This window comes from Urocitellus parryii, chromosome 2 (genome assembly GCF_045843805.1).
Source record: "Urocitellus parryii isolate mUroPar1 chromosome 2, mUroPar1.hap1, whole genome shotgun sequence".
NCBI lineage: Eukaryota > Metazoa > Chordata > Mammalia > Rodentia > Sciuridae > Urocitellus > Urocitellus parryii.
This window is the reverse complement of record NC_135532.1, coordinates 143,830,463-143,857,762: the sequence shown is the minus strand read 5'-3', so window position 1 is coordinate 143,857,762 and position 27,300 is coordinate 143,830,463. Positions and strand designations below refer to the sequence as shown.

The window sequence follows — 27,300 nt, the reverse complement described above, 5'->3', positions numbered from 1 at the left end:
AGTGCTATCATCAGTTTTAAAAGTATTATTTTATAAGCCTTAAGGGTACCCTTCACTGTGCTCACAGTAAGTAATCAGATTTCTACACATCAGACTATTTATTATCAAAGAAATTATGAATTTAAGATAAACATGACCCAGCTTGCTATTTTCAGAGATATCATACCCAGCAGCTATTCTTTTGTTAGCCTAACAAACAAAAACCACACTGATAATTATCTTTCCTCTGTTGGCAGAGAAGTTTTTTCATTGAAGAAGGGGTATATTTTACACAGTACCAGTAGAACACATATTCCTGAGATAGATTATAAATCACAAGTTTTAATTTATTTATTATAGGTATTCACCAGAGGATCTCAAGTTTAGTACATCTTCTGAATACATTACATTAAATGGTCATCTGAAGGGGGTAAGGATAAAAAGTTCTCTGATAAAACTGAACTTAAGGATTCCAGTTTCATGTTGCTTAAATTAGAAAACATTGATAACAGATCATATCAAGTCTGCCTAACTTCAAGATAGGGTCTTTGATATATTCTCAAGTATAGTTTCTTTACACACAAAAAGAAAAGGGGAAAAAAAGTCTTCAAGAAATCTACCATAATTGACCAGATTTTGACCCATGACAAATGTGCTTATGCATACAGAACTATTTATCAATGGTTTAAATGATTTTAAAAGGGGTTTTCTTTTCTTTTTTTTTTTTTTAAAGAGAGAGTGAGAGAGGAGAGAGAGAGAGAGAGAGAGAGAGAGAGAGAATTTTTTAATATTTATTTATTTATTTAATTCTCGGTGGACACAACATCTTTGTTGGTATGTGGTGCTGAGGATCGAACCCGGGCCGCACGCATGCCAGGCGAGCGCGCTACCGCTTGAGCCACATCCCCAGCCCTTAAAAGGGGTTTTCAAACTTTTTCTTTTTTAGAAATAAAAAGAAAACTATCCTCAGTTGACATTCTTTCTGTATGTCTAAACAGATAAAGAAATCATACTTCCATTTGGATTTGGTGAGGGGAATTAAGCAGATATTCTGGTTATCCTTATTTGTTCCTTTAAGATAATTCAAGATGAAACAATGCTATAAAATCCCTATAACTTTATAGAGCTCCATGACTGACCAAATAATAATTCAGAGAAAAACAACTATCTCCTCATAAAGAAAGAAGTCATTTGACTCCTGTAGCAGCCAGATTATAAGATAAATAAATGCCTGTAAAGTTTAGTAAAGGCATTTCAGTGACTCCATTTGAGTTCAGATACTTGTGGCGAGTAGCAGAAAAAGGGTGAGTGTCAGTTAAACTTTTCTAATGAAAGAATTACAGAGATTTCTGATGCATTGGCTGGACTGATCTTGGTTTTCAGCTTTGAATCAAATCTGTTGGGCATAAAATTGGTTGATCCTAGCAGAAAGAAGATTCAAGAGAAGTAGAAGAACATAGAGCATCAAGTGACAATTAAGACTGCTTAAATGACAAAGAAGCATTTCTTCTAAAGTCAAAAATAGTCAGGTTGTCCTTTGTCACACTTAATGGTCACTACTTAGAAATCTTTTAAAAAGTTTGTATACTTTAAAGTAGAAGAATGTATGTGCTCCCAGATTTCAAATATTATTATTATAGTTATTATTATACTTATTTGCTCAATTTTATTTGATTTAATATCCATTAAAGGCTTTTCAAGTTATTAATGGAAAATAATTAAAACTCTTAACATCAACAATATTTAACAAATTGAGTAAATTATGTGATGAGTTAATGAAGTGCTTAAATATCATCCTATTTGGAAGACCTTTGTGTTCTAACTTTATCTTTTTGATAACCATCACTCCCCTAGGAAATTTTCATAACTTTCTATAGTTTCTTTCTATATTTGCTCCCTTGTACCCATTCTCTGTGTGGAATAAAGCAATCTTTCTAAAATAAATGTAATGATGTCACTGCATTATTAAAAATACTCGAGTAGCTACCCACTGAGTGTATGAGTTGTTTTGAATTATGGAAAAAGCTATTCAAATTGAGTAGTAATTCAATGCATAATTAAAATATATAGAAGGCATAATTAAAATATATAGAAGTTCTACTCATTGGTAGAACTCTTGCTTGGCATGCACAAGTCCCTGGGTTCAATCCTTGTACTACAAAACAAACAAACAAACAAACAAAATAGAAGCAGTACTGTCTGGCTCAAGAGGAAATACAGAGAGTAGAATCCCATTTTTTTAGTATTCAAAATAGGGCAGGCAGTCCCTAGGTTTTGGGGGTAATATGAAAATCAATGACAAGACAAAATGTATATGATTCTGATAATATAAATTTAAAATATTCAAAGCAAAACTTGGCAACTCTAAAGAAAAATGAACAAATTCAAGTCATTCTTTGGAAATTTTAATATACCTCTTTCAATAATTGAGTAGAGAATCAGTTAGAAAATGTAATACCATAGATTTAAATAATAGAATTAACAATTATCACCTAATGGACTTATACAGAATACTTAACTAATAAATGTAAAATTCATTCTTCTCAAGTACATATAAACTTTTCCTCTTCAAAATTGTTCTAATCGGGTATTTTAGTCATAGAGATGTAAAAGTTGACTAAAACAATTTATTTGCTTATTCATGTTGTCAAATGCATCTAACATTCCTTTTTCTCAGCATATGATTAACATAATTAATAGTTTCAAAATTTCTCCTAATGAAGATTAAAATAAGAATGAAATTATGGCATTTGCCAGTAAATAAATGGAACTGGAGACTATTATGAAGTGAAATAAGCCAATCTCCCCAAACCAAAGGCCAAATATATCTCTGATATGCAGATGCTAACACATAGTAAGGGAGTGAGGATGGAAGAATAGAAATTCACTGGATTAGACAAAGGGGAATGAAGGGAAGGGAGTGAGGGATGGGAATAGAAAAGATAGAATAAATTGGACATAACTTTCTTTTGTTCATAAATGAATACATGATCAATGTAACTCTACATTATGTACAAACACAAGAATGGAAAATTATATGCTATGGATATATGTCAAAATACACTCTACTGTCATATATATCTAAAAAGAACAAATTTTTTTAAAAAAATGCTGCTTAAAATGTGATAATAAAAAGATTAATACATTGACTTTCTAAATGATTCAGAAAAGAGCTTTATAACTCTTTGGGAAAGGAGTTAGAGAGGCTGGCTTGTGATCCATTTCTTTTTGATTTCTAGGGGACACTCCCAGAGCAAGAAAGAGGCAGGTAACTCAGTTAAACCTCAAATTATTATTATTTAAAAAATTTTTTTGGAGTTGTAGATGGACAGCATTTCCTTTATTTGTTTCATTTTTATGTGGTGCTAAGGATTGAACCTAGCGCCACAAATGCTAAGCCAGTGCTCTGCCACTGAGCTCCAGCTCCAGCACCTAAACCTGAAATTATTAGAAAAATTCCTTTAGTTTAAATATTCTTACCCTTGCACCCTATTCTGAACCTGAGCAAATTCGCTTGCCTTCTCTGTATCCTATTATCTCTAATAAAGTCTTTACCACATTTTATGATAATTGTCCTGAGGACACTGATATCACAGATAATTTACTATACTTTTAGTATCTGCAGTACTTAATAGTATCCCACACAGAGTAGATATTTAATAAATGTTGGATAAATTAATATTGATAAAATCTTGTGTTCAAGATTGTATTTCATATTGTCAGTCTACATAGTTGAGACATTGTATGAATGAAAATACAATAGCTAAAATTATGGATTTAAATATCTCCTGAAACATTTACAATCTCATTTAATGTAGAATATTTTAATCAGTTGATTCTTATTAAAAAGAAGTTTGTAGGGGATGGGTAACATAAAGCTGGAATATGTCCTTAACATCATGAGAGACCCTGGATTTCATGCATGGCACCTGCCCCCTAAGAAAAAGGAAAAAGAGAAAAGTGAAACATGTACTTTACCAAAGTCAATTATAGTTTTATAATCTCAGAATCTCTGTTCTGTCTCCAAATTTAAAGAAGAAGCAAGAGAAAGAAGAAAATTAATATTAAGATTAGTAGTAGTAATAGTAACTTTGGATTTCGAATATATGACTAAGCATATGATGACAGTATGCAAAGTTAAGTGAATTATTTGAACTTTAAAAATAACATATATATGTAGTTGAAACAGTGGTGAAAGTCTTCCGTTCTGATAGAATCATATATCCAAAGATTATATTTCCAATATAAATACATTACTTTTGTGATCGCTGTGTTGATAAATAATAAAGGCCTACATTCCAGTCTAGGTATCCCTCATCCAAGTTCGAAAACATCAGACAATATGTTATGATTTTTTAATGTTTCTTTTAGAGCACAATTCTTACTGTCAGAGCACCACTTTTTAAGGATTGTTATCTGGATGATTTATACAAATTTTCAGAACCTTATCCAATAATCTAAGCTTCCTTTTTCAATGAGTTCACAAATTGGATTTTACTTGTCAAGTAGTGAGAAAAGAAAATCAGAAGGGGTCAGTACTTTATATATGATTGATTTCCTTCTAGGAAATGGATGACATGATACATTACTGCAATAAGATACCCACATTTTTGTTATAAATCATAATCCTCAGCGTTTTCTCACCTAAAAATCGTGTAAACTTCTTTTGCACAAATATCATAGCCATTTTCTAAAAAGACTACATGTATATAATTTTCAGTATATTTTACCACTCTATTTTCCTTAATATATGTAAGTACAAATGAAGCAAAATAATTTCATTACATAGTATGTATAGTAGATACATGAAATGTCTGGCTCAGAAATTATATGATAATAAAGGTATACTGTTACAGGGGATTCTATGAATAAAACTGGCTTGTATTCAATTATTCCTTTTATCCTTGTCCCTCATTCTTATCTCCTGAAAATTGTTTTGGGGTTATTGTGTGAAAGAATTTGATGTAACATATATTCACATTTTATATATGCAATAGAATATTCTAGTTTTCCCACTTCTGTATGGGTAAATCAAAGAGATCCTATTAAGTGTACAATGAAGTTGTATGCTTTTATGATCATCTTTCTCTTGTCACTAGTATGCCTTCCATGCTAAAAAAAAAGGGGGGGTAAATTAATATTTTATTATCATGTATAATTCTATACATAAATTTTAAAAATAAAAAAAATACATATATGTTGATACCTATTTAAAAATTTAACATAAAAACTACTAAATAAACAAAACATCAATTTACATTTATGTATCACATTCATTAAAAATATGTACAACATTAGTATTTGACTGTAAAATATCAGATTGTAGAATATTATCTTTTCAAAAGCTAAAATTCTAACCACTGTAAAGACTACCCAGTAATAGAAACTTAAAAAAAATTATCAAAAGGCAATGAATACACAGCCACATAATACCTTTGAGCATATCATCAACAGATAAATGAAGATACAAGCCAATAAAATACTTCAATTAAAAATTTCCATGAAGTAGTTCATTAAAAATTTTTATTTATTTACTTTTTAACTACCCTTCTCTTCTCTTTTTTTTCTCTTTTGGGTACTACTACTTTCTGTACATGGCATGAAGCCAGGCAATATTTGCTTACTTGCTTTCTAATTTTTCTTTGCAAATGCAAGTAAGGATCTATCTAACAATCACTTATAGTTTGATTAAAACCTATACATATCAAGATGCCATCTTGTATATTTGCATTTAAATCCTTTTATCTTTTATTGTGGGATAAAAGATTGCTTTTTGTTAAAAGAATAAATAGGTTAGGAAGATTTGGAAGACAGGCAAGGAAAAGTCCTTTGTAAATAATATAGAGCTATCTGTGATGAAATTTTTTTTTTCATTTTTTGAAATGAAATAAAAGGAAATAAAAGATTGTGCATGGTACTATCATTTTTTCCTTTATGTTTTTAACTCCAAGTTTTGAAGATGTAAGGAAATCAAACCATTTCTTTGACTATAGTTTGGCCCCAAATCATCATAACCACAAAGCCAAAAGACTGACTTTCATCTGCTTTGAGTCATCCTAAAACCTCCCACACAGATCAGGCAGCAGAGGTAATGAATACAGAGCTGCTGCTCATGATAAAGAATGGATAATGGCTAGTGTGATGCCTTACCCAATCATACAGGATAATGTGAAATGGAATATCCAGATATCAAATTTGTGCTGTCAATTTGCTACTAAGGTGATGTGGTACTAAAGCCATTCCTTTTGCAAAATAAGAAGACTGGACAGTAAAGTATCTACTAAGGAACAGTTTTAGTTGTTAAGGTTATAAGAGGTTTAAGTATGTGCACGATCTTTGTGATAATGATTGAAATACTAGAGAATGTTAGGGAAATTCATTAAATGGGGGAAAGGACTAAACTAAAACCAAAACCATGTTTTGGTATGAAAAAAAACAATAGTAATCAAAATGAATAGTTTTACATTTATGCTGAATGGCCTTGTCACTATTATGTCACTATTTTTGTCAGATTAACTTTGCTATAACTTTTAAATTATAGCTATAAATCTAAATATTCAGCTCTTGTAATTTACTTTTTTTTTAATATTCACTTAGTTCCTTGTATTTTCTAGGCACCAAATTTTATAGTGGGAATAAAAACAATAAAGCAATCCCTTGTTTCCATGAGGCTTATAATCTTGCCAATTAGGAAAACAAGACAAATGTCTAGCAAAGAAACTGAGGGCACAACATACACACTCTCTTCTCTCTCTTTTTAAATGAAAATAAATATATAAGATAATCGATCTCAGACCTACAGTTAGCTAAGGCTTCAATAAGTAAATGTTAGAACTGATTCTTAAAGAAGCAGCAGTTATCCAGAAGAAAGGGAATGAAGAATTAGGACTTAAAAGCAAAAGAAACAGGAAATATACTAGCCTCAGAACTGAGATACTATGGAAAATTTAAGGGACTGATCAACTGGAAAACAATTCAAGAAGAATCCTGAGACAATGAGGTTACTGAAGTAAGAGTGAGTGACATCTGAGTGAGTCCAAAAGAGTTCCAGAATATTAAACTAAAGAGTTGGGAATCTTGCTTGTAATATGGAAACAACTACATATTAGGAGCCAGATGAAATCATTTACGTGACATATGCTGGTAGCTTAGTTACACTACAAAGTTTAGAGAGAACTGGATAGAATTGAGAAATATGTAACACATACAACTTAGTGAATTATTAGTGATTAACAGGATACAGGAGGGATAGAGGAGTTGGAGATGGCTTTCTGACTTAGGAAAATGCCAGGTGCTATGGTATTTACTAAGAGAAAAAAAAAGAAGCATATTGGTAGGGTTCCAGTTTTAATTTTTCATTCTGTGGATTTCTGGCAGGAGGCACTCGGAGAACATTAGAAACTATTAGTTTTATCTTGTTTTCTGTTTCTGAAGATCTTAGGTAGGTAATTGAATATACAGGTCTAAGGCTAAGGAGAAAGATATCCGCTAAGGCACATAATTGAGATATAACATGTTATGTCAAATGGAGTTATCAGATGGAAAAGAGGATCAACAAGAAATCCAAAATTTGTGATATGAGCTGATTAAGCAAAGATTAAGAAAAATATAGATAAGACATAACTGAACAAGTAGGCAGAAAACCAAGACAACATATAAGCATGACACAGAGAGAACATTTTAAGACACCACGCAACAAAGTCAAATGTACCAGTGTAAACATGTACAGTATTTAAAAAAAAATAATTCACTGTAACTGTTTAATCCTCAATTGTACTTCTTGATATTTAATCATGAAAAATGCTGGTTTGCCTTTCCAGAGAGAAAAATTAACAGGCAGTATATAAAAGTAAAAAAGAAGGATGGATTCAAGGATTCAAGATTAGTCATCTTGAATATTTCAAAGAAGTTAAAAGAACAAAGTAGATCTATAAAGAAAAGATGATATAGCTCAGTTGGTAGAGTGCTTGCCTAGCATTCACAAGGCCCTGGGGTTCAATCCCCAGCACCATCAAAAAAAAAAAAAAAAAAAGAAAGAAAAAGATGAAGAAATATTAAGTATAAAAGTGCACATAATAGAACACTATAACATAATGACAAGCAGTTATTTTTAAATGTACTTCTCTATATGTTTAGCTTTAATATAGAGAAAAAATTTATAAGAGTATAATCCAAACTTATATACAATAGTTATATAAAAAAGTTAGTATTCCGTTGGGTATGTGATCAAGGAGGCCTTTTACTTGATCTATATTACTCAATTTTTTTCTCTAAACAATTGAATGATTCTATGTATATTTGTATAATTAAAAGCACATTTTAAAAATTATCAAATATATTTTTAAATAGATAAAATAAGGCCAAGCCCGGTGGGGCACGCCTGTAATCCCAGAGGCTTGTGGGGCTGAGACAGGAGGATCACCAGTTCAAAGCCAGCCTCAGCAGAAGCCAGGTGCTAAGCAACTCAGTGAGACCCTGTTTCTAAATAAAATACAAAATAGGCCTGGGGATGTGGCTCAGTGGTTGAGTGCCCCACCCCCGAAAAAAAAAGATTAAATAAAATTGATAGAAAAGTATCCATTTAAAATTAATAGGTCTTTAATATGTTTACAAAGAATAGATAGGGAGAAATGAGGGAAACAAAAATAAAATATATTGAATTGATTATATATGGGAAGAAAAGCCATATATGAATATAAACACAAAAATAGCCTGGTAATAAACAGAAAAAAAATGGGTAGTTTTTCATGATAGAAAAAAGATAAAAATATTCTCAGGAAATCTGGTTGCTTACTCATGTTTTATTTTTTATTTTTTAATATTTATTTATTTTTTCTTAGTTCTCGGCGGACACAACATCTTTGTTTGTATGTGGTGCTGAGGATCGAACCCGGGCCGCACGCATGCCAGGCGAGCGCGCTACTGCTTGAGCCACATCTCCAGCCCTTACTCATGTTTTATTAAAAAAAAAAATCAAAGGTCAGTGTTATAGATTGGATAATTAGAAATATCCCTCATGTTTTGGAATCATGGTCTCCACTACAATAAGGTTCAGAGGCAGGCTTTCAGACAATAATGACAGTGGTAACATTATCAGTGGATTAACCCATTTAATGGATTAATAATTTAAATAGACTACCAGGTGGTAACTTTAGGCAGGTGGAGCATGGCTGGATAAAGTAGGTCACTGGGGGTATGCCCTTGGGATCTTTACCTATCCCTGGCCCCTTCTTTTTTCTCTTTTTGCTTCCTGGCTGCCATAAACTGAGCAGATTTCCTATTCTGCCATATTTGGCCTCACTTCAAGCCCAGAGCAATGGAGTTGGTCAACCATGAATTAAGCCTCTAAAACCATGATCTCAAATAAACTTTTTCTCCTCTAAGTTCTTCTTGTCAGTATTTTGGTCACAGCAATGAAAAGCTGACTAACACAGAAATTAGTACCAAGAAATGGGATCCTATTTCTGTGACTAACCTGACCATGTGGCTCATATGCCTTTGGTAGTGGTTTAAGGACTTTGGAAGGGTTTGGAGATGCAGAATAGAGAAGCCTTAGAATATTATAAACAGAGCTCAAATGGCGATTCTGGTAGGAGCTCAGAGGACCAGAATGCCAAATGGTATATGAACAGTAAAGACTGTGCTCAGGAGGTTTCAGACGGGAATTATGATTCTATTGTGAATTACACTAGAGGCCATTGTGCAGCATCCTGGCAAAGAACTTGTCTACATTTTGCCCACATCCTGAGATTTTTCTGTAAGGCTAAATTTAAAGGAAATGGACTAATTAATCTGGTAGAGGAAAATTTCAAGGTAGAACAGCATTCTGGCAATGGCATGAGTATTGCTTGCAGCTTTTAGCCAGCTTTAGTGTGATAATCAGGAGCAAAAGGCATAGAGGAAAGATTTTTTAAACTTGCAGTTTGGCCTGAAAAGTACATGTGACTGCTGAAGATTGCCACTACTGAACAGAAGCTAACTACTTTGTATGGACAATAGAAAAGATGTCTTGATGGCATCTCAGGAATCAACAAGATCACACCCATTGCAGGTTCAAGGGTGTTAAAATGTAAACTGTTTAACAAGACCCCAGGGGTACCCTATTTACACAGGAATACCTAGGAAGTTTTTACACAGAATACCTAGGAAGTTTCCTCAGGATTCCTTTCACAGTGCTTGGCCATTCAAGTGCTTGGATGCTGCAGCAGCCATGGTCCAAATGGGCCTGGCTACTGTGCCAGCTAGTGATAGACTTTGACATCTATCATGTGATGCTGGTTTTATAGGAATGCAAGATGCTAAAGTTAGGGAGTCACAAAGTTTCCACTGAGATTCCAACAGAAAACCTATGATATCAGGCAAAGTGTGTCAGGGCCAAATCCCTGTAGGCAGCACCTGAGAGGGCGATGTCTGAAGCAGGGAAAGTAATGCCAAAGCTGCATGGAGACCCCAGAATTAAGAGATGCCAGGAATGTGGAACATCTGCTGAGAAAAACGACAGGAAGTGAGCAGAACCAGACAAAGAAAGAGGCCACATGGGCTGCAATCAGTAAGGTCAAAGGGGTAGAGCTGTCCAATTCCTTTGGGGTCCATATCACACTAGTACAAGTGATGCCCCAGATCCCAAATGCAGAGCTGCAGTATCTAATGTTTTTCTGGCTGTCTGGTGTTGGTTTGGTCCCATTCCTTCTTTCTATGCCAACATTCCTCCCTTTTAAAATGAAAATGTTCATTCTGTGTCATTATATATTGGGCATATGTAATTTGCCTTTGATTTTTGCAGAGACAATTAAAAGTTATTTGCCTTTGGTACTGGAGGGGCCTTTGGATTTAGGCTTTGAACAATGCTGGAATTGTTATAAGAACTCTTAGACATCAACTGAAAGCATTTTGCACTGTGAGATGGAAAAGAGCTTTTGCAGACCAGAGGTAAAATGTTATGGTTTGTGTCTAGAAATATTCCCTGAAAAACTCATGTTTTGGAAGTATGGTCCCCAATACAACAAGGTTCAGAGAACTGTAACCCCAGAAGTGAGTTAATCCATTTGATGAATTGATAATTTCAATGCACTGCTAGGTGGCAACTATAGAAGGTGGGGCATGGGTAGATGAACTAAGTCACTGGGGGTGTGTTCTTGGGGATTATATTTTGTTCCTGGCACCCTGATTTATCTCTGTATCCTGGCTCTCGTGAGCTGAACAACTATCATCAATCAGGCTCTTCCATCATGATGTTCTGTCTCACCTCAGGTTCACAGCAATGGAGTGAGCTGACCACAAATTCAATTTTGAAACTCTGAACTCAAAATAAACTTTTCTTCAAGTTTTCCTGTCAGGTATTTGGGTCACAGCCACAAAACTCTTACTAACACAGTCATGGTATTAATGTGGCACTACAAAATTTGTTATCTGTTATAAAGTTTAAGGGACATCAAGGGCAAGGCCTGAGTAGCAGAAATATTTAATTAAGAAATTGAACTAGAAAATTATATGAGAAAGATCTAAACAATATTTTAAAGCTAATAACCCAGTCAGTAAAAAGGAAAGAGAATAAAGAATTTTCAAAATGTCTTAAGAGTCACAGTATATAAATGACAGACATTGGAAGCATTCGAACAAATGGTCTGCAAGGGTTCTGATCGTGGGAATATATAGGATAGCGTTTCCTGTATATTTCCAGGGAGTAAAAGGTGCCCTGTTACCAATGGCTGGAATATTCTGCAGTTTTTCCCAGGCACTCTTAGGATAACCAATGCATGCTTAGCCAGAACACATATCTAACCATAAACAAAAAATCTTACATTATAACCTGTTGTAACCTACTTGACGATATAATAAACAATAATGTACAGTGACCGAATGTAACCTATTAGTATAAATAAAGTTGGCAGCTTGGATGAGGAGCCATTCTGCCTTTGTACCTTGCTTCTGTCTCTTTTTGATTTCTTTACAATGATCTAACTGCCTGTGGTGAGCCGTTTCTGTGTACTGTGGCCGCCATTACAAGATGGCGCTGGCTCCGCTGTAGTCTGTGACAAACACTCCTTATCAGAATGAGTTGGCACGCTGTGACTTGGCTCCCTATGAGAAAAGTCCACGTGGCAGTTGTGCATTGGGGCTTTATCTGCTTTATTAAGGCTGGGGCACACGGGAGTAGGAGTAGTGGCAGTAGGAGTAGTGGCAGTAGGAGTAGTAGTAGGAGTAGTAGTAGTAGTAGTAGTAGCAGAGAGAGAAACAAGCTAAAAGACATGTCAAAACAAGGGCCTGAATAAACTGCTGAAAGAAGATTCCTGAGTTGCGTCTTCCTTGCAGGCAAGGGGTCTCGACAACTGCCAGATTAAAAATATTCAGAAAAAACTTCTTTCTGGTAAGTACTACTATGAACTATAATTCTGAGCCAGTGCATAATATGAGCAAGAACAAAAGTATGCATTAGTGTTGGTCATGATGTTTAGATAAGGGTATATATTCATTGTTGGAAATTAAGCACACTATCAGAATTTCATACCGTGACTCACTGAAATTCTACATGTAAGTGGTAATGAGTGATAGGGCACAGTTTTATTTTAAATATTCTAGAATTTTTTTTCAAGCATTATCATAGTTTGGATATTGTTTGTGTTCTCCAAAGGTCTATATGCTGAAAGCTAGTGTAGTGGCAGGGAGGTGGTGGAACCTTTCTGAAATGGGACACAGTGAAAAGTTTTTACATCCCATTCTCAGAAGGGATTAATATAGTTATTTCAGAATCCTGGTTAGTTCCTGAAAGAGTGAGTTTTATTAAAAAATAAATAAAAAATAAAAATTCCTGGCCCCTAAATCCCTCTGACTTCTAATCTTACTCTGTGATCTATCCCTTTTGTATATACTGTCACCATGAGACAATTTGCTACATGATATAATACAGCCAAAAGGCACTCAACCAGAGCTGAACAGATTATGGCATCATGCTCTTGAACTGAGAGCTATAAAAGCTTTTCTTTATAAAATTACCATCCGTGGGTATTTCGTTATGGCAATAGAACAATGGACTAATACAAGCATTAAAAAATTGGCATTAATTGGGAAAAGTGTATAAGTAAAAATCACTTGGAATCCCAGTGGCTCAGAAGGCTGAGGCAGGAGAATTACAAGTTCAAAGCCAGCCTCAGCAACTTGGCAAGGCCTTAAGCAAGTTAAACTCTCAGTATCTAAATAAAAAATATAAAAAAGGCTTGGGAATGTGGCTCAGTGGTTAAGTGCCCTTGGGTTCAATCCCTGATACCAAAAACAAAAAAGTCTCTTTTGGAACTAGATGGATGGCATTAAGGATGTCCCTAATGCCTCTGATCAATGCAGGAAACCAAATACCTCTTTTTAAAAATTTTTTATTTATATATGACAACAGAATGCATTATAATTCTTATTACACATATAGAGCACAATTTTTCATATCTCTGGTTGTATACACAGTATATTCACACCAATTCGTGTCTTCATACCTTTACTTTGGACAATAAGGATCATCACATTCCACCATCATTAATAACCCCATGCCTCCCTACCTCTTGGTGGCCAGTTACTTCTGGAAAACATCTTAGAAGGCAGATGTGTGAAAACTAGTTATATCTTACTAAAGAAGATAATATTCTTTAGGAATATAATATTAAATATTAGACATTTAATATTCTTGATGACCACAGCGAAAACTTAAAATAGTTACTCATTTTAAACAGACACTGCTGTATTTCTGAATTCTCTGCACTAGCTGACTCACCTAGAAGATTACCAAAATTTGCATCCTGGTCCAAAGTTACTCCTGTAAGAGGACTGATCAGATTCTGATAAAAGGATGATGAACCTTAGGCTTGGGACAGTCCCAGTAAACAACTCTGAACCACAGAAAATCATCTGCACCCTTTAATGGACAATGTATATGATAATTGCATTTCACCAGGAGTTAGAAGTCATAGCATGAGAGCAAAAAAGGAAGAGGTTGGGAATTCAAAGGCATTAATCATGGATACCTACATAGAAAGCATTTCATTTGACAGCTTTACATGCTTTGTCACACCCATTTACATTATGCTAGAAACTCAAATATATTTTTGTATTAACAGTGCTCACCTTAAGAGTTCCATCTGTAGAACAGGCAAATTCCTCCTTTGATGTATCCTACAGGTTGCCTTTTGAGGATCAGAAGAGAATAACCAACTTCGATCATTTGAACATGGAGCATCAACCAACACCTACAACAGAGAAAGGCAAACAATGCAAATATGCTGTCAGGCAAGAAGTATTTAGAAAAGCTACATAACAAACAGTAATTAAAAAATAAAATTTCTTTGGAATAAAAAATATACGTGATAAGTTCTTTATAATCTTTTCTCATTAATATGTTTTAAAAATTTTTCCTATGTGGTTTCAGTATTTGGGTTTTGTTTGTTTTGTTTGGGGAAATGCAAGATGGGAGTCTTCAGGTCTACTAATGTCTATTAATGACATTTAATTATCTTGATGACCACAGCAAAAACTTAAGATAGTTACTCATTTTAAACAGACACTGCTGTATTTCTGAATTCTCTGCACTTATTTTTAAGAACATTTCAATTTCAGTTTACTGAAATAACCTTTTTTTCTTCAATTCTCATACTCTGATGTTATTCTTATATTAAAGCTGTCCAGTAGACATGTCTATGGATTAACCCAAATAATATCTGATCTTTTCCTGCGTATTCTTCAGGTACCTGGAAATATAAAACATTCTATAATCCCCAAACCCAATGTTACTGTTTTCTGTGAACTTTGTTGACCATCAAATTAAAAGTGCACCCATGTTCACTTTATCAAAATTTCCCAGAGTGCTGAGAAAATGTACTGGGCTATATCTGGGAACAGAAGGAAAACCACAATAACAAAGCAACTAAATTTTGGTACTGGGAGTCTATCAGTTTGTCATAATGTAATAAAAGTACCTTGTCAAATGTTTCAGGCTGAGCATCTCCTATTTCTCTGCCATCTGATTCAGACACTTTAATTACATTTATCAAAGGTTGTGGGATGAAAGATTCTAATGTCTGCTTCAGCCATCTCAATCTCAGTCTATCGTATTCATTACAATGAAGATACCCTAAATATAAAAGATTAAAAAGTTTCACATGAAGGCAATGCAATTGTTAAATTCTTACTTTTCAGTAAATAAATTTCAGAACAATAACTTTATCATAATTATATAGAAACTGGGCTCAGAGGTAAAAATTATAATTATCTTGTACTTTAAAAACAGAAATACATACACGTACACTATAATAGTCATACCTATATACCCTTTCAGAAGTTCTAATATTTATTCAATCAAGTCTAATTTTGGGGTAGGGTGAAAATCTAGAGAATTATGAATTCCTAAAGATGAGCTATACAACAATACTTCAGACACCGTTCTTACAGCAAAGTACTAGCTGTCAAGAATAAACAATATATTTTAATATTGGATAGATATGTATTCATCCATGGTACAAGCTATTATTTTAAATGCAGGAAAATAACATAGTATGTGGGAAAAATGTTATAGACTCTATAACGAGGAAGACAAATTATTTTGAGTTTGGAAATTTTAGGGAAGTTACTTAGCTCTTCAAGAGTTTCGGTTTCTTTGTCTGAGAATGGGGATTATCTAAGTATCTTATAGAGTGGCTGTTATGATTAAGTACAATAGACATTGAGAACAAGATGGTGGCTAAGATGCTCATTGATCCTCTCCTCCCTGAGACACCACAGCTATCCACAGATCAAACTACCTCACAAGAACTAAGGAAGGCAGGTGAGAGAATACAATGTCTGGTTTTAGTATAAAAATAAGAATAAAAGATGCAAATAAGAAGTCAGGAAAGAATAACCCATGTCACCACTCCCACAACACCAAGCAGTATGGCACAGAAAGAGACACTGCCCACTTGGGGGAGTGAGAAGGAATTAAGCGAGACCTTAGACTTGAAACCAGGACCACTATTCTGAAATCCAGTGCCTCATAGAGTCCCATAGTTCCTGTCCACAGGCAGTACTTACAGACTAAGCCTCTAGATATACCTTAGCCAGGTAGCTGATTGCCTCCACTATTTTTCTGCCAACATGGGGCAGCAGAGTGAGAAGCAATACTCTGCCAACTGGGGAACTGGGCAGGAAAGTGAGCTTAGACTTGCACTGGAGCTCAGAGCAAAGACTGCCATGATGGAGCCTGAAGTCCATGTTCTCAGTCTACAACTTGTAGATGAAGCTTCTACACCTGCCTGACATCAAGTGAAGACCTATACTCTGGTAGGACAGACTTGTATTTCAGCATGCATCACTGCCAAATTCTGTATAGGTCTGGTATACATTCTTGAGTCAGTACTGGTCTTTACAGCTGTGAGACTCAAGTGTGAACAGCTTAGCACAGCCTGAGCAAGTAAGGAAATTATCTTTACCACCCTTCCCCCAAACTTGGTCAGCATAGCAAGGAGCAACACTCATTCCATTGGTGAGTAAAACAGGAAAGTGAGCATAGGACTGCCTTGGAATTTAGTGCCAGGCTGATGATGCCTAACACTGGGTAGAGTCTAATGGTCCCTGTTCTCAAGCAGTGCCTTAGAATGGAGTATCTGTAACTGTTCTGGTACCATAGTGAAAAACCAGCCTCTACCTCAGAGCAAAGCCTGTCGAAGGAAAGGACATGACCTTTGTCCTTGAAAAGACCCACAGAGCACTCCTAGGCACATTCCCACCCTGCAAGGTTGTTTATCTACAAATAACAGGAGAGATCTCCTGCACCAGGTGTCCCTGACTCAGTCAGGCTAGGTGGAGACCCATAGCAACCCCCTAGCAGCCACCAATCAGCATGAGACAGGGAAATACCTGGGATGCCAGATGACCCTCCCAGTAGTTTATGGTGTTGGGAAACCAGGTAGTTCAGCACAAATACCCCTCTTGGCTTAAACCAATCAGTTCAAATGAATCCCCCTCTTGTAGTAACCAATCACCCCTACCCAACCTGTTCCCACTAGTAAATGTGCTAATCATGTTTTAGAGTTGTTATTTGATTTTCCCGCGGTGTGTGATGACTTGCTAAGAGATGCTATGATGTATGTGGGGGTCCCTGCCTTCTCCAAAGAGCGTATAAAACTGCTGCAAACCTTGGGCTCGGGGTCTCTCGGCATCACCAGTTGCTGTGTGCGCGCGGAGGACTGAGCTAGCTAGCCATAAACATCTCTTTGCTGTTTACATCGATCTTGGTCTCTGGTGGTCTTTTGGGGGTCCCAAATTCAAGCATAACAATAGTGTATGAGACTTCTATTTCAGTCAGCATTACCTATGCCTGGGGGTAAAGTCTTGGCAGACAGACTATACTAGTATAGGTACCTGTGCTATATTGGTCTTGGCGAGCTCAGAGTATGACTCAGTGTTTCAGTGTTGATGCCATGGGACTCCCCACTCCATTCCTCCCCGACAGTATAACACAAAGAGCAACTGTCCACTTTGGGCAAGAAGAGAGAGGCAGGCATTCAAGTTGTTGCATAAGATCCTAGAGCCAGTCCTTCTGTGATGATGCCAGAACCCAGAAGAATCCTGCAGTATCTGATCTCAGGCTTGTGACTAAATGAAGCATCTGGGTCTACCCCAGTCCCAGATGGAGGCTTGCATACTTTCCTATTTAGTCACTCTTCCAGTTCATTTAGCCAAATACCTACTGTGGATATGGGGCAAAAGTAGGCTTGGGGACCCCTCTAGCCTTGAAATAGCAACAACTTGTAGCAAACCTGGACTTAGAATGCCATCTAGTGATGAAACTGCAGAAAGGTCCACAGAGAAAATAAGCAGACTGCTTTTAATTTTTAGGGGGGCAGGCCCAAAGAAAGCCAGATTATGAAAACTAGAATAAACACCTAATCCTCTAACACAGAGACTACATTATATGCTAACAAATGTCAAAAACTTTCAGAGAATCATGGTCTCATTTATCTGATAAAATAAGGCACCAGAAACTGACCATATATTAATCAGTATCTGTGAACTCTTAGAATTCAATGAACTTCAATAAAACAATAAAATCATTCAGTGCTGTAACAAAGAATCTTAACAAATTGAATTTTAAAGAAATTGAACAGAAATCCTGTGATGGAAGGTATCACTAGCAGAATAGAAGAAAAATAATCAGTAGGCTAGGAGACAGGTTATTTCAAAATACATAGTTGATGTATTTTATACTTATAAAGTTGCTTTTTGAGGGAGGGCTGATTAGGGTTGCTAGTCTGTCATACCAATGGAAACAGAAGCCCTAATCATTGCTACATCCCTTACCTTTCCATCTACCGTCCAATGCTTTACACATAGTACATGCACACGATATATAACTGACCTAATTTTTGAAACATGGAATTATAGTAAAAATATTTTAATCACAAGTAAAAAACCAGAGCAGCATAAGTAATAACTTTAGCTTTAGTTAAGATTCTCAATTCAGCATTTTAAAATAGTTCCCAGCTGAAATATAGCTTAATGCTACATTATTATTTTGCTTAAATGTATATTTTATTTTAAATGGTCTTAGGTTGGTTGAACTTCTAAAAACAAAGTGTCAAGTGGCATGTTTCCACATGTATATATATTAATATATATTAATTACATTGAGACAATTTCAATTTATGTCAAAATTTCATTTAACCAGGAAAGAAAGTAAAAAATTCCTGAAAACATTACTGAGGCTTTAGTTTCTGTACATGGCAGCCTTTGGATCACATAAAGGAAGTGAAATGGGTAGCTTCATTCATTTATTTTTGTATATCTAACTTAAGAGAAAAAAAATCCTGCCTTATTTCTAGTTCTGTCAATTATGCTCTGGTAATTATGACTGATTCCCATTTTCCTCTCAGTGTAAAAACTGGAATACTAAAAGTGCTAAAAAGGCTAGTGATAAGTTTCTCTGTACATGGAAACAATAGTATAAATTCATAAAAGAACATATGGCAATATTACATTTATTAACTTATTGATATTAAATTAGAATACTTTTGAGAGTACAACCACTTTAAGGTTCTGATTTACCAAGTACTTATTATGAACTAGGTACAGAGTTAGTTGCTGGAGACATAAAGATAAATAAGAACCCCTTCCTACACTTAACTACAGTCAGCAGTGGAATGTCACTGGGAAACCCTGAAATAGTCAATACCACAATGGTGAAACCTTGGATTCAGACCTGGGCTTTGCCAATTACCTTAGACAATTAACAGTTAACTTTTGTCTCTGTTTCATCTATAATTTAGGGCTCATAATCACCAACTCACAGCATTGTAGAATTGTGAGATAGTATATAGGGCACAATCACATTGTGGTTCTAAGCCCTAAGACTTTAGAAGATGTTTATACAGAGATATAAGTTGTTTGCTTATCAAAGCATATTTGAAAAGCATAATTTATGAAATGTGAATAACATAGTTCATGGCACAATGACTAAAATGGTCATTCTTTTTATTACTACTCCAAGGAGGATACACCTAATGCAGGGAACACAAAGATGGCTTTTTGGGGAAGTTGATTCCTGAGGTAAAACTTGAAGAAAAGGAGTTAGCAGAGGAAGAAGTACAAAGTGGTACCAGTAGAATGTGCAAAAAAAAAAAAAAATAGAGATATGAAGGAGCAGGAAGGACAGCAAAAGAAATTCAACAAAGAAAGGAGTCCTTCTGATTTTCTCTACTAGGAAAGGCTAACCAGAGGTCAGATATCACTGACAGTGAGGAGAATTTCACTCCAGGAGGGACACAGCCCTCAGCAAGAAAGCTGACCATCCTATTCCACCAAGGACAGTTCATATGTTAATGCTTTCCTGTTTAGAATCATAGCTGGTTACCTCTTTTCTATTAAAAAAGCAGAGCACTACAGAGGCTGGGATCACAAAACAAAACAATGGTCAGTTCATCACTGTGCTAACAGGTTGGAGCAGCTGGACCAACAGAAAAGTGGACTCATTTTTTCAACTGGCCTAAAATATAAGCTTTTTAATTGTTCAAAGTTGTAAGCCTCTTTTTCAAGAATAATGACCAGTACTAATCTAAAAAAAACTTTGGTGTGTAAACTGCACACCTAGTACAGCCAACATTTAAAGTTTTGCATATGAAAGCTTTGATTAGCATTGCTTCTGCATTCCAAATTCCAGCACTATGGTTAACCTAATTTGGGCTTTAAGCATGAGCATGAAGACATCTGTACTTTTTAGTGAACCACTATCATTAGTGAACTTACATGAAAAGCTTCTTTACTTGGAACACTGCCTACAGTTCACTTGGTATAAAAACAGGAAGATTCTTCCCCACTTCAAACACCTAGGATATACCAGTTTGCCTTTGGGTTCCTAATCAAATCAACTTCACTAACACAAATATGTAAAATATTTATATCCTACTAATGAGGAAAATTCAAAATTAAAATACTCTCTTCAAATTTCAAGTTTCTCTTCCCTCTTTTATAATATTAAAAATTCTGTATTCAGAATTCATAAGGATAACCTTATAACAGTCAATATAAAAATATTGCCAAAGAACATGGAATGGAAGTAAAAACAAATACTCCATATAATATGTGATTCTTATAGGTAGCAGAAGGACATGAGTAGTAGAAACTTGAAATTAAGGGGACAATTCCATAGACTAAGCCTATACTTTATAAAGCAATTTACTCAAGGTCATTCTGGCCCTGCTCTGGATTAAATCAGTAGGTTATGTTACCTTACTTGCAAACAACCCTTCTCCTCATTGCTTTTCTCTCTGGGTAGAAGAATGATCATCCAAAGATTCTTTCCATAAGAAAAACACAATTTACCTTGAAAGTGAACTATTGTGATCTTTACATAGAACAAAGATTCCAAGACTTAGGAAGATAAGATACTTAAAAACAAAGCCCAACAACCATAAAATCTGTACAAACAAGTTCCAATAACACTTGGTCAAAGTGATTAAGAGCTGCCTTTAGATCTTTAACATGCTATTTTAATTTCATTATAATAGTAAAATTCTCCATCCCCCTGGGTTTCTCTTGGGTATCTGTGGGTAAAATCATGTGCAGTAAGGACTGTGGGAGGCCAACCTTACACATGACTGAGTTACACTCCCTGGCTGGGTGCTGAGGCGCTCAGTTGCAGAAATGTGGCAGAACTTTTCTCACCCTTCTTGGGTGCAAGGGTTGGTGTCTCGTGCATGAGTGTCTTGCTACAGCCCCAAGGGTGAAGCTACGCTCACCTGTTCCTTTGTAATATAACCCTTTGCCCTGTTTAGGATAGAATCTTCCATGGAAGTGCCTTGTGTGTGTCCCATTCTCTTATTGTGCCCTTGGGTGTGGCCTACTCAGGTGTCAATCAATCTGCTGACAGTGAACATCATGAAGATACTCAGCCCCCTGAAACCTGACCCCTTGCCTCATTTAAATAACTTCTCCTCAATAAAATGGGTCAGCGAGTGCTCTTGCTCGCTCTTTCTGTGGACCCTTAAGGTCAGAGGAGCCCTTTCTGTGGACCCTTAAGGTCAGAGGAGCCGTCACAGTGACCCCAAAGAAAAAGGTATTTGTGTCTCTTGTGTGGTTATTTCGTGCAGCCCAGTTAGCCCAGTTAGCCCAGTTTATCTGGAGTGACCCCTGAGCCTTTTAGTTTCGAGAACTGAAACCCGGCAAAGGACTCAATAATCTGATGCAATCTGTCAATCAAAAGTTAAGAGGTGGCACCTGGGTGGAACACTCTAGAAACTTTCCTAAGACCCCCAAGTAGACTAGGGAATAAAGGGAGAGCAATCTTGCTCTCCTCTTTGAGATGACTAATCCTTTCCCTTGAGGGTTTTTTCCTTTCTTTCCTAATAAAATTTGCTGTTGTAATACATTTCATGTCTTGCTTAAAATCTTCTCATAAGAACATAGTAGTCAAAAATCAAAATGTAATCTCCTGGATTCCCCAGAATACCACCAGTAACAATTCCATAAAATTTTGTTCCAAATCATAAAAATAAGGTAATGTATAAAACAATCTTGTCTATTGTGATTTCTTACACTAAAATATAGCAAGTTTTAGTAACAGAACTTTAACCAGAACTCTAAAACACTCAGTATTTTCTGTTAAATATACAGTTAATATGAGATAAAAGAATTAAAAAAAAAGGTAGAAAGCAAACATAAAGAAAGTATAAGTAAATTGTTAGACCAGAAAGCAAGAAAAGACCACTGATTCCAATTAAAATCAAATTAAAGCAAACTTATTATTTCGACCGGCCGGCCTGCCTCTCCCTCCCAAAATGGCGGGAACAAGACAGCACCTCAGCTTTCCTGCAGCCCAGCTTTCCAGCCCAGAAAGTTACACAAAAGGGGGTTACAGATAACAGAACTCTGACAAGCATCACACTAATGGTAGTTTACATTTTTTTGCTGGCCCCAACATCAGAATTTATGAGGACCATTAGAGCCTCAGAGAAGGTCGTTATCTGACCAGGGAAGGCCAATATTTATGAGGCGTCACTAAAGTTTCAGAGAGGGCTGCTATCTGGTCAGAGAACCAGGCATGGGTGAGTTCAAGGCACGGGAAGGCATTCCAAGCAGGTTCAGAATTTGCAGTAATTTATAGTAAAGCCGAAATTATCTTTTCATGGCTTTGTGGCGAGATGACTCCCAATTTTAAGAAAAGATCATATTAGGTCTATCAAAATATAATCTTAAATATTCATATGCTTTTCCAGGTCTGTCACCGCCACATTTCTGGGAAGTCTTAAATCTACCTTGTGCATTGTTAACTAATGACCAATAAATAGTTAAGGCAGAGAAAGAGAGAGAGAGAGATGCATTTTGAGGAACCTGAAATTTAGGAGGCTTTACAGTATTATCCATTGATCAGATAATGAAGGTCATGTCAGTCTAATAATTCTGAGAATGACCAAATTACTACAAACCACCTTAAGATAACTAAAAAGATACTATCCTTACAGATTTCCCCATAACCACACCTCACCAATTTTCTTTTAAGTGGAGAGTTGGGAACCCCAAAGTATACTTCTCACTTTCAAAGATGGCCTGACTTCTCTCTTAAATGTGTATTCTTTGCTTTCCTAAATAAATACTGTCTATATTGACTGGCATGTGCTGCAGTTCTTCTCCAACACATAAGACAAGGATCCTTCTGGCCCTGAGTCAAGTTCCTCCATATCTCTGAGAAACCCTTGGACCCACTTCCAGAGATATCACTTCTGCTGTGACAAGATAGATTTGAACCAATGCCACGTACAGCTGGATCCTTATTAAAATATATTTTAACAGGGAGTGATCTCAAAGGAAGAAATACACTGGCAGTCTTCAAATTGGAATATGCATGCCCTGGGGTATACATGCCAGTTTTCTAAGGAACAAGGAGACTAGAATAATTTCAAAAGAATCAGTTTTCAGATCAACTTCCTAAAGGAGAAAAAAAATCCTCCAGTGGGGACTCTCCTTTCACATGGCAATTCACCAGTTTTACAAATGAAAAAGTAAGGTTCCCATTCATCCAAAATCATAAAGCAAATTGTACCAGGGTTTAGATACCTCCAGAAAATATAAATGAATACATATATATACATATATATATGTGTATATATAAGTATATATATATATACACACATAATATACACACACACATATATAAAATATACTTATATATAATATACATATATGTTATACATATGTATGTGTGTATATACAATCAAACTGGCTTCAATACTTCACATTTTACAAAATGAAAAATGGATTTAAACAGTGCTCATTCAATATATCATCAAAATAATGCTTAATGAGAGACCTGTATGTGATTTGGGACCATAATTCAGGAATTTAAAGTACCAATGAAAACACTATAATACATTCCCACCATTTCTGTGTGAAATACAATATTTACATATATAAAAATAAAATCTTCAAATAAAACTCAAACAGAACTGATGCTGAACTCTATCTTATCCAGCAATAAGTAATATTTATCCAGGGAATCTGAATTCATTTTTTTAAAGTATCATCTATTTCATTAGGAAAACATTAACTGATGGAGATCTGGCTCAGTGGTAGAGAGTTTGCCTAGCATGTGTGAGGCTCTGGGTTCAATCCCCAGCATCACAAAAGGAAAAAAAAAAAAGAAAAAGGAAGAAGAACATAATAAATGTGGACTTGCTGATCAGTATTTATAAAACTGTGTATCACTTTTGCACTAGTAATAATAGTAGTGATGAAGTCATTTCAAAAGAACTTATTGCTTTGGCCCATACTTGCCACATGTGGCTATGAGCACTTGAAATGTAGTTAGTTCAAACAGAAATGTGCTCTCTGTAAAATAACCAATTTCAAAGACTTGTAAAAAATAAGAATGTAAAATACCTCAGTAAACATTTTTATTTTGATCATATGTTGATATACAACTTTGAATAACATTTAATTAATTTCACCTGTTTCTATATTTTCCTGATGACTATTTAAATATTTTAAATTAATATGTATTCCATAATTGTTATGGTTTGGATATGTGGTATTCCCCCAAAACTCTTATATAAATACAAGAAAATTCAGATGTGAAATGAGTAGGTTATGAGAACCTTTAATCAGTGCATTAATCCACTTGGGAGGATTTAACTGGGTGGTGACTATATACATGTAGGGTATGGCTAGAGGATATAGACCACTGGGGGTATGCCTTCAGGGTATATATTTTGTTCCTGGTGAGTGGAGCTCTCTCTGCTTCTGGATTATTATGCCCTAAACTGTTTTTCTCCTTTGCATCCTTTTACCTTGATATTCTGCCTCATCTTGGTCACAGAGCAATAAAGTTGGAAGTCCATGAACTGAGACCTCTGAAACTGTGTGCACCAAATAAACTTTTCCCTCTCTAAAAGTGTTCTTGTCAGATCTTTTGGTCATAGCAGTAAAAAAGCTGACTAAAAAAAAATATTATATTTCTGTTGGACAGGTACAGTAAAATAATTTTAAATGTACATGTTTTGTTGCAGAAATGTATGAAGTGATTTTAATACAAGATTTTCAAGTACAGTAGTAGAGCACCTACTTAGCACAAAAAAAAAAAAAAGAAAAAGTAAACAACAAAATTTTAAAAAGCCTGTGTCACTGGCTAATAGCACTCATATTCATACCTGGTAGATTTGTGTTCAAAAAATGTTAAAATTTTGTTTCCAATTATCTGTTAGGGTTAGGAAGCTGGAAAGAGTGTTATTTACACTGCATCATTCAGCTAATGTTTCCAGTCTTGTCTACAGTGGTTTTCAAGTTTCTTACGTTTGCAAACTCAATCTTACATTTCTTCCCATATACTTTCAAATAATTTTTTTAACATACAGATATGAAACAATTGTTAATCAAGGAAATAAAAGCACACTACCTGGCCAAGCACATTGTAGCAGTGCTAATGATTTGCCTCCAGGAGCAGCACATAGATCTAGAGCCTTCTCCCCATCCCGTAATTCCAGAGCTAGTACTGGGAGAAGAGAAGCAGCATTCAGGAGATAGTATTTTTTCAGGTTACCAAACTGGTGTCTTTCTGAAGGCAAACGGTCTGTAGTTCTGCTGAGGTAACACTTTAGTGATTTAGGACAATAGGGTAAAGATCCTTGAAAGAGTTGGTGATAGCCCTTCAAATATAAATCCATTTCCAGTTCAAAAGGATAATTGAATCGGTTGAGGAGGACAGCATATTGCCACAATGATGGAGATATCAATACATCCCTAGAAACAGAAAACAAAAGATTGTTAATATGAAACACATAAATACCATTTTATATTATCAATGGGGTGACCATTGTTCTAAGTTTATACTTATCTCTGATTTTCAGAGACAGGATCAGTCTTTCTGGCTTTTCCTTTTGCCTCATAAAGACCTGATATGATTCCATCAGCTCATATTATGAACCTATCTTTATTTAAAGTTTTTATTTTTACTGTAGCTTTTTTTTTTTAATTAATTTTGATCATTAAAATACAATACTGAGGGCTGGGGATGTGGCTCAAGCGGTGGCGCGCTCGCCTGGCATGCGTGCGGCCCGGGTTCGATCCTCAGCACCACATCCCAGCAAAGATGTTGTGTCCGCCGAGAACTAAAAAATAAATATTAAAAATTCTCTCTCTCTCTCTCTCTCCCCTCTCTCACTCTCTCTCTAAAAAAAAAAAAAAAAAAAAAAAAAAAAAAAAAAAAAGAAAAAGAAAAAAAAATACAATACTGAGTTTTTTGTGCCCCCCTTAAGTTCTACACAAGGGAAGTATAGTTTTAACTTTCCCTACAGAATATCTTGCCAAAAAAATATGGCCTGCCTTTACAGGCAATGATAGTAAAAAATCTATTTTGCATTTAGTCAAAATAGATTTCTGACTATCACTACGTGCACAAGAAAGTGTTTCACTTAGAGACAAAATTTAAAACAAGAGATTGTTAATATTGAAGGGAAAGGTACCATCAAAAAATATGTTTAAAGAAATTAGTATTAAAGTTTTATATGATTAGGATAAAAGGTGTGAAAACCTAATTGCAGTGAACTCTACAGGAATGGAGTTAATGAGGTGATGAGTGGCTCAGAAGATTCAGATCCAAAGATGATTTAAAATTCACTCACGGACTGATGGTGCAAGCTTTTCCCCCAGTATCTTTACTTTCTTGAATTTGTATTTGGCCCAACAAGTAGATCTCTTGACAATCACAATCTCACATCAACTGATAGATGATATAACAATAAATAATTAATTTACTAGATGACCTTTCTGAGTTATTTGGGAGCCTCATTAAACATGGTCAATTAAATAAATTCCAGCTGCTACTCACCCTGGAGTTGACTATATGAGGAATGGTTGGATTGAAATCTAACACCTGCGACTCAAGCATGCCAGGTGAATTTCAATGTAGGCCTTTTATATGGAACTGCTTTCTATTTTCAGTGCCTCGTATTTGTCATGGATGGTATACAACTGAATCCTGGCATATCTGTTTCAGCTGTTTTGGAAGATGACCATCTCCTACTTAAGAAAGGGATTTGCAAAGTTCACTGTGCACCAAGAGTTTGATTTAAAAAAAAAAAAGACCACTGAGCCCAACCTGGATTCAGTAGGTCTGAGACAAGACCTGAAATCTCCATTTCTAACAAATTTGCATTTCTAACAAGTGTTTGGGTAAAACTGATGCCCTTGATCCTCAGAATCACAGTTGGGTAACTACTGCTTTAAAATAGAATCCAAAAGGATATCTGTGAATATAACTGTTGTAAATCTTATTAAAGTCCATCCTTAATCTTACCCTTCATGCTGGATGAAAATATACCCAGT

General features: G+C 35.3%; 1 protein-coding gene across 2 annotated transcripts in view; it reads right to left on the bottom strand.

Annotated features, from left to right (window-relative positions):
• The window catches only part of Nsun3 (NOP2/Sun RNA methyltransferase 3), a 56,589-nt gene that overhangs the window by 18,539 nt on the left and 10,750 nt on the right, over positions 1-27,300 (bottom strand). For both annotated transcript variants that reach the window (XM_026405272.2, XM_026405273.2), the window contains 3 exons: positions 25,373-25,716; positions 14,934-15,088; positions 14,086-14,207 (listed from right to left, as the gene is read on the bottom strand). In XM_026405272.2, coding sequence (XP_026261057.1) covers positions 14,086-14,207; positions 14,934-15,088; positions 25,373-25,716 — 621 coding nt within the window. The remainder of the gene's footprint in view (positions 1-14,085; positions 14,208-14,933; positions 15,089-25,372; positions 25,717-27,300) is intronic.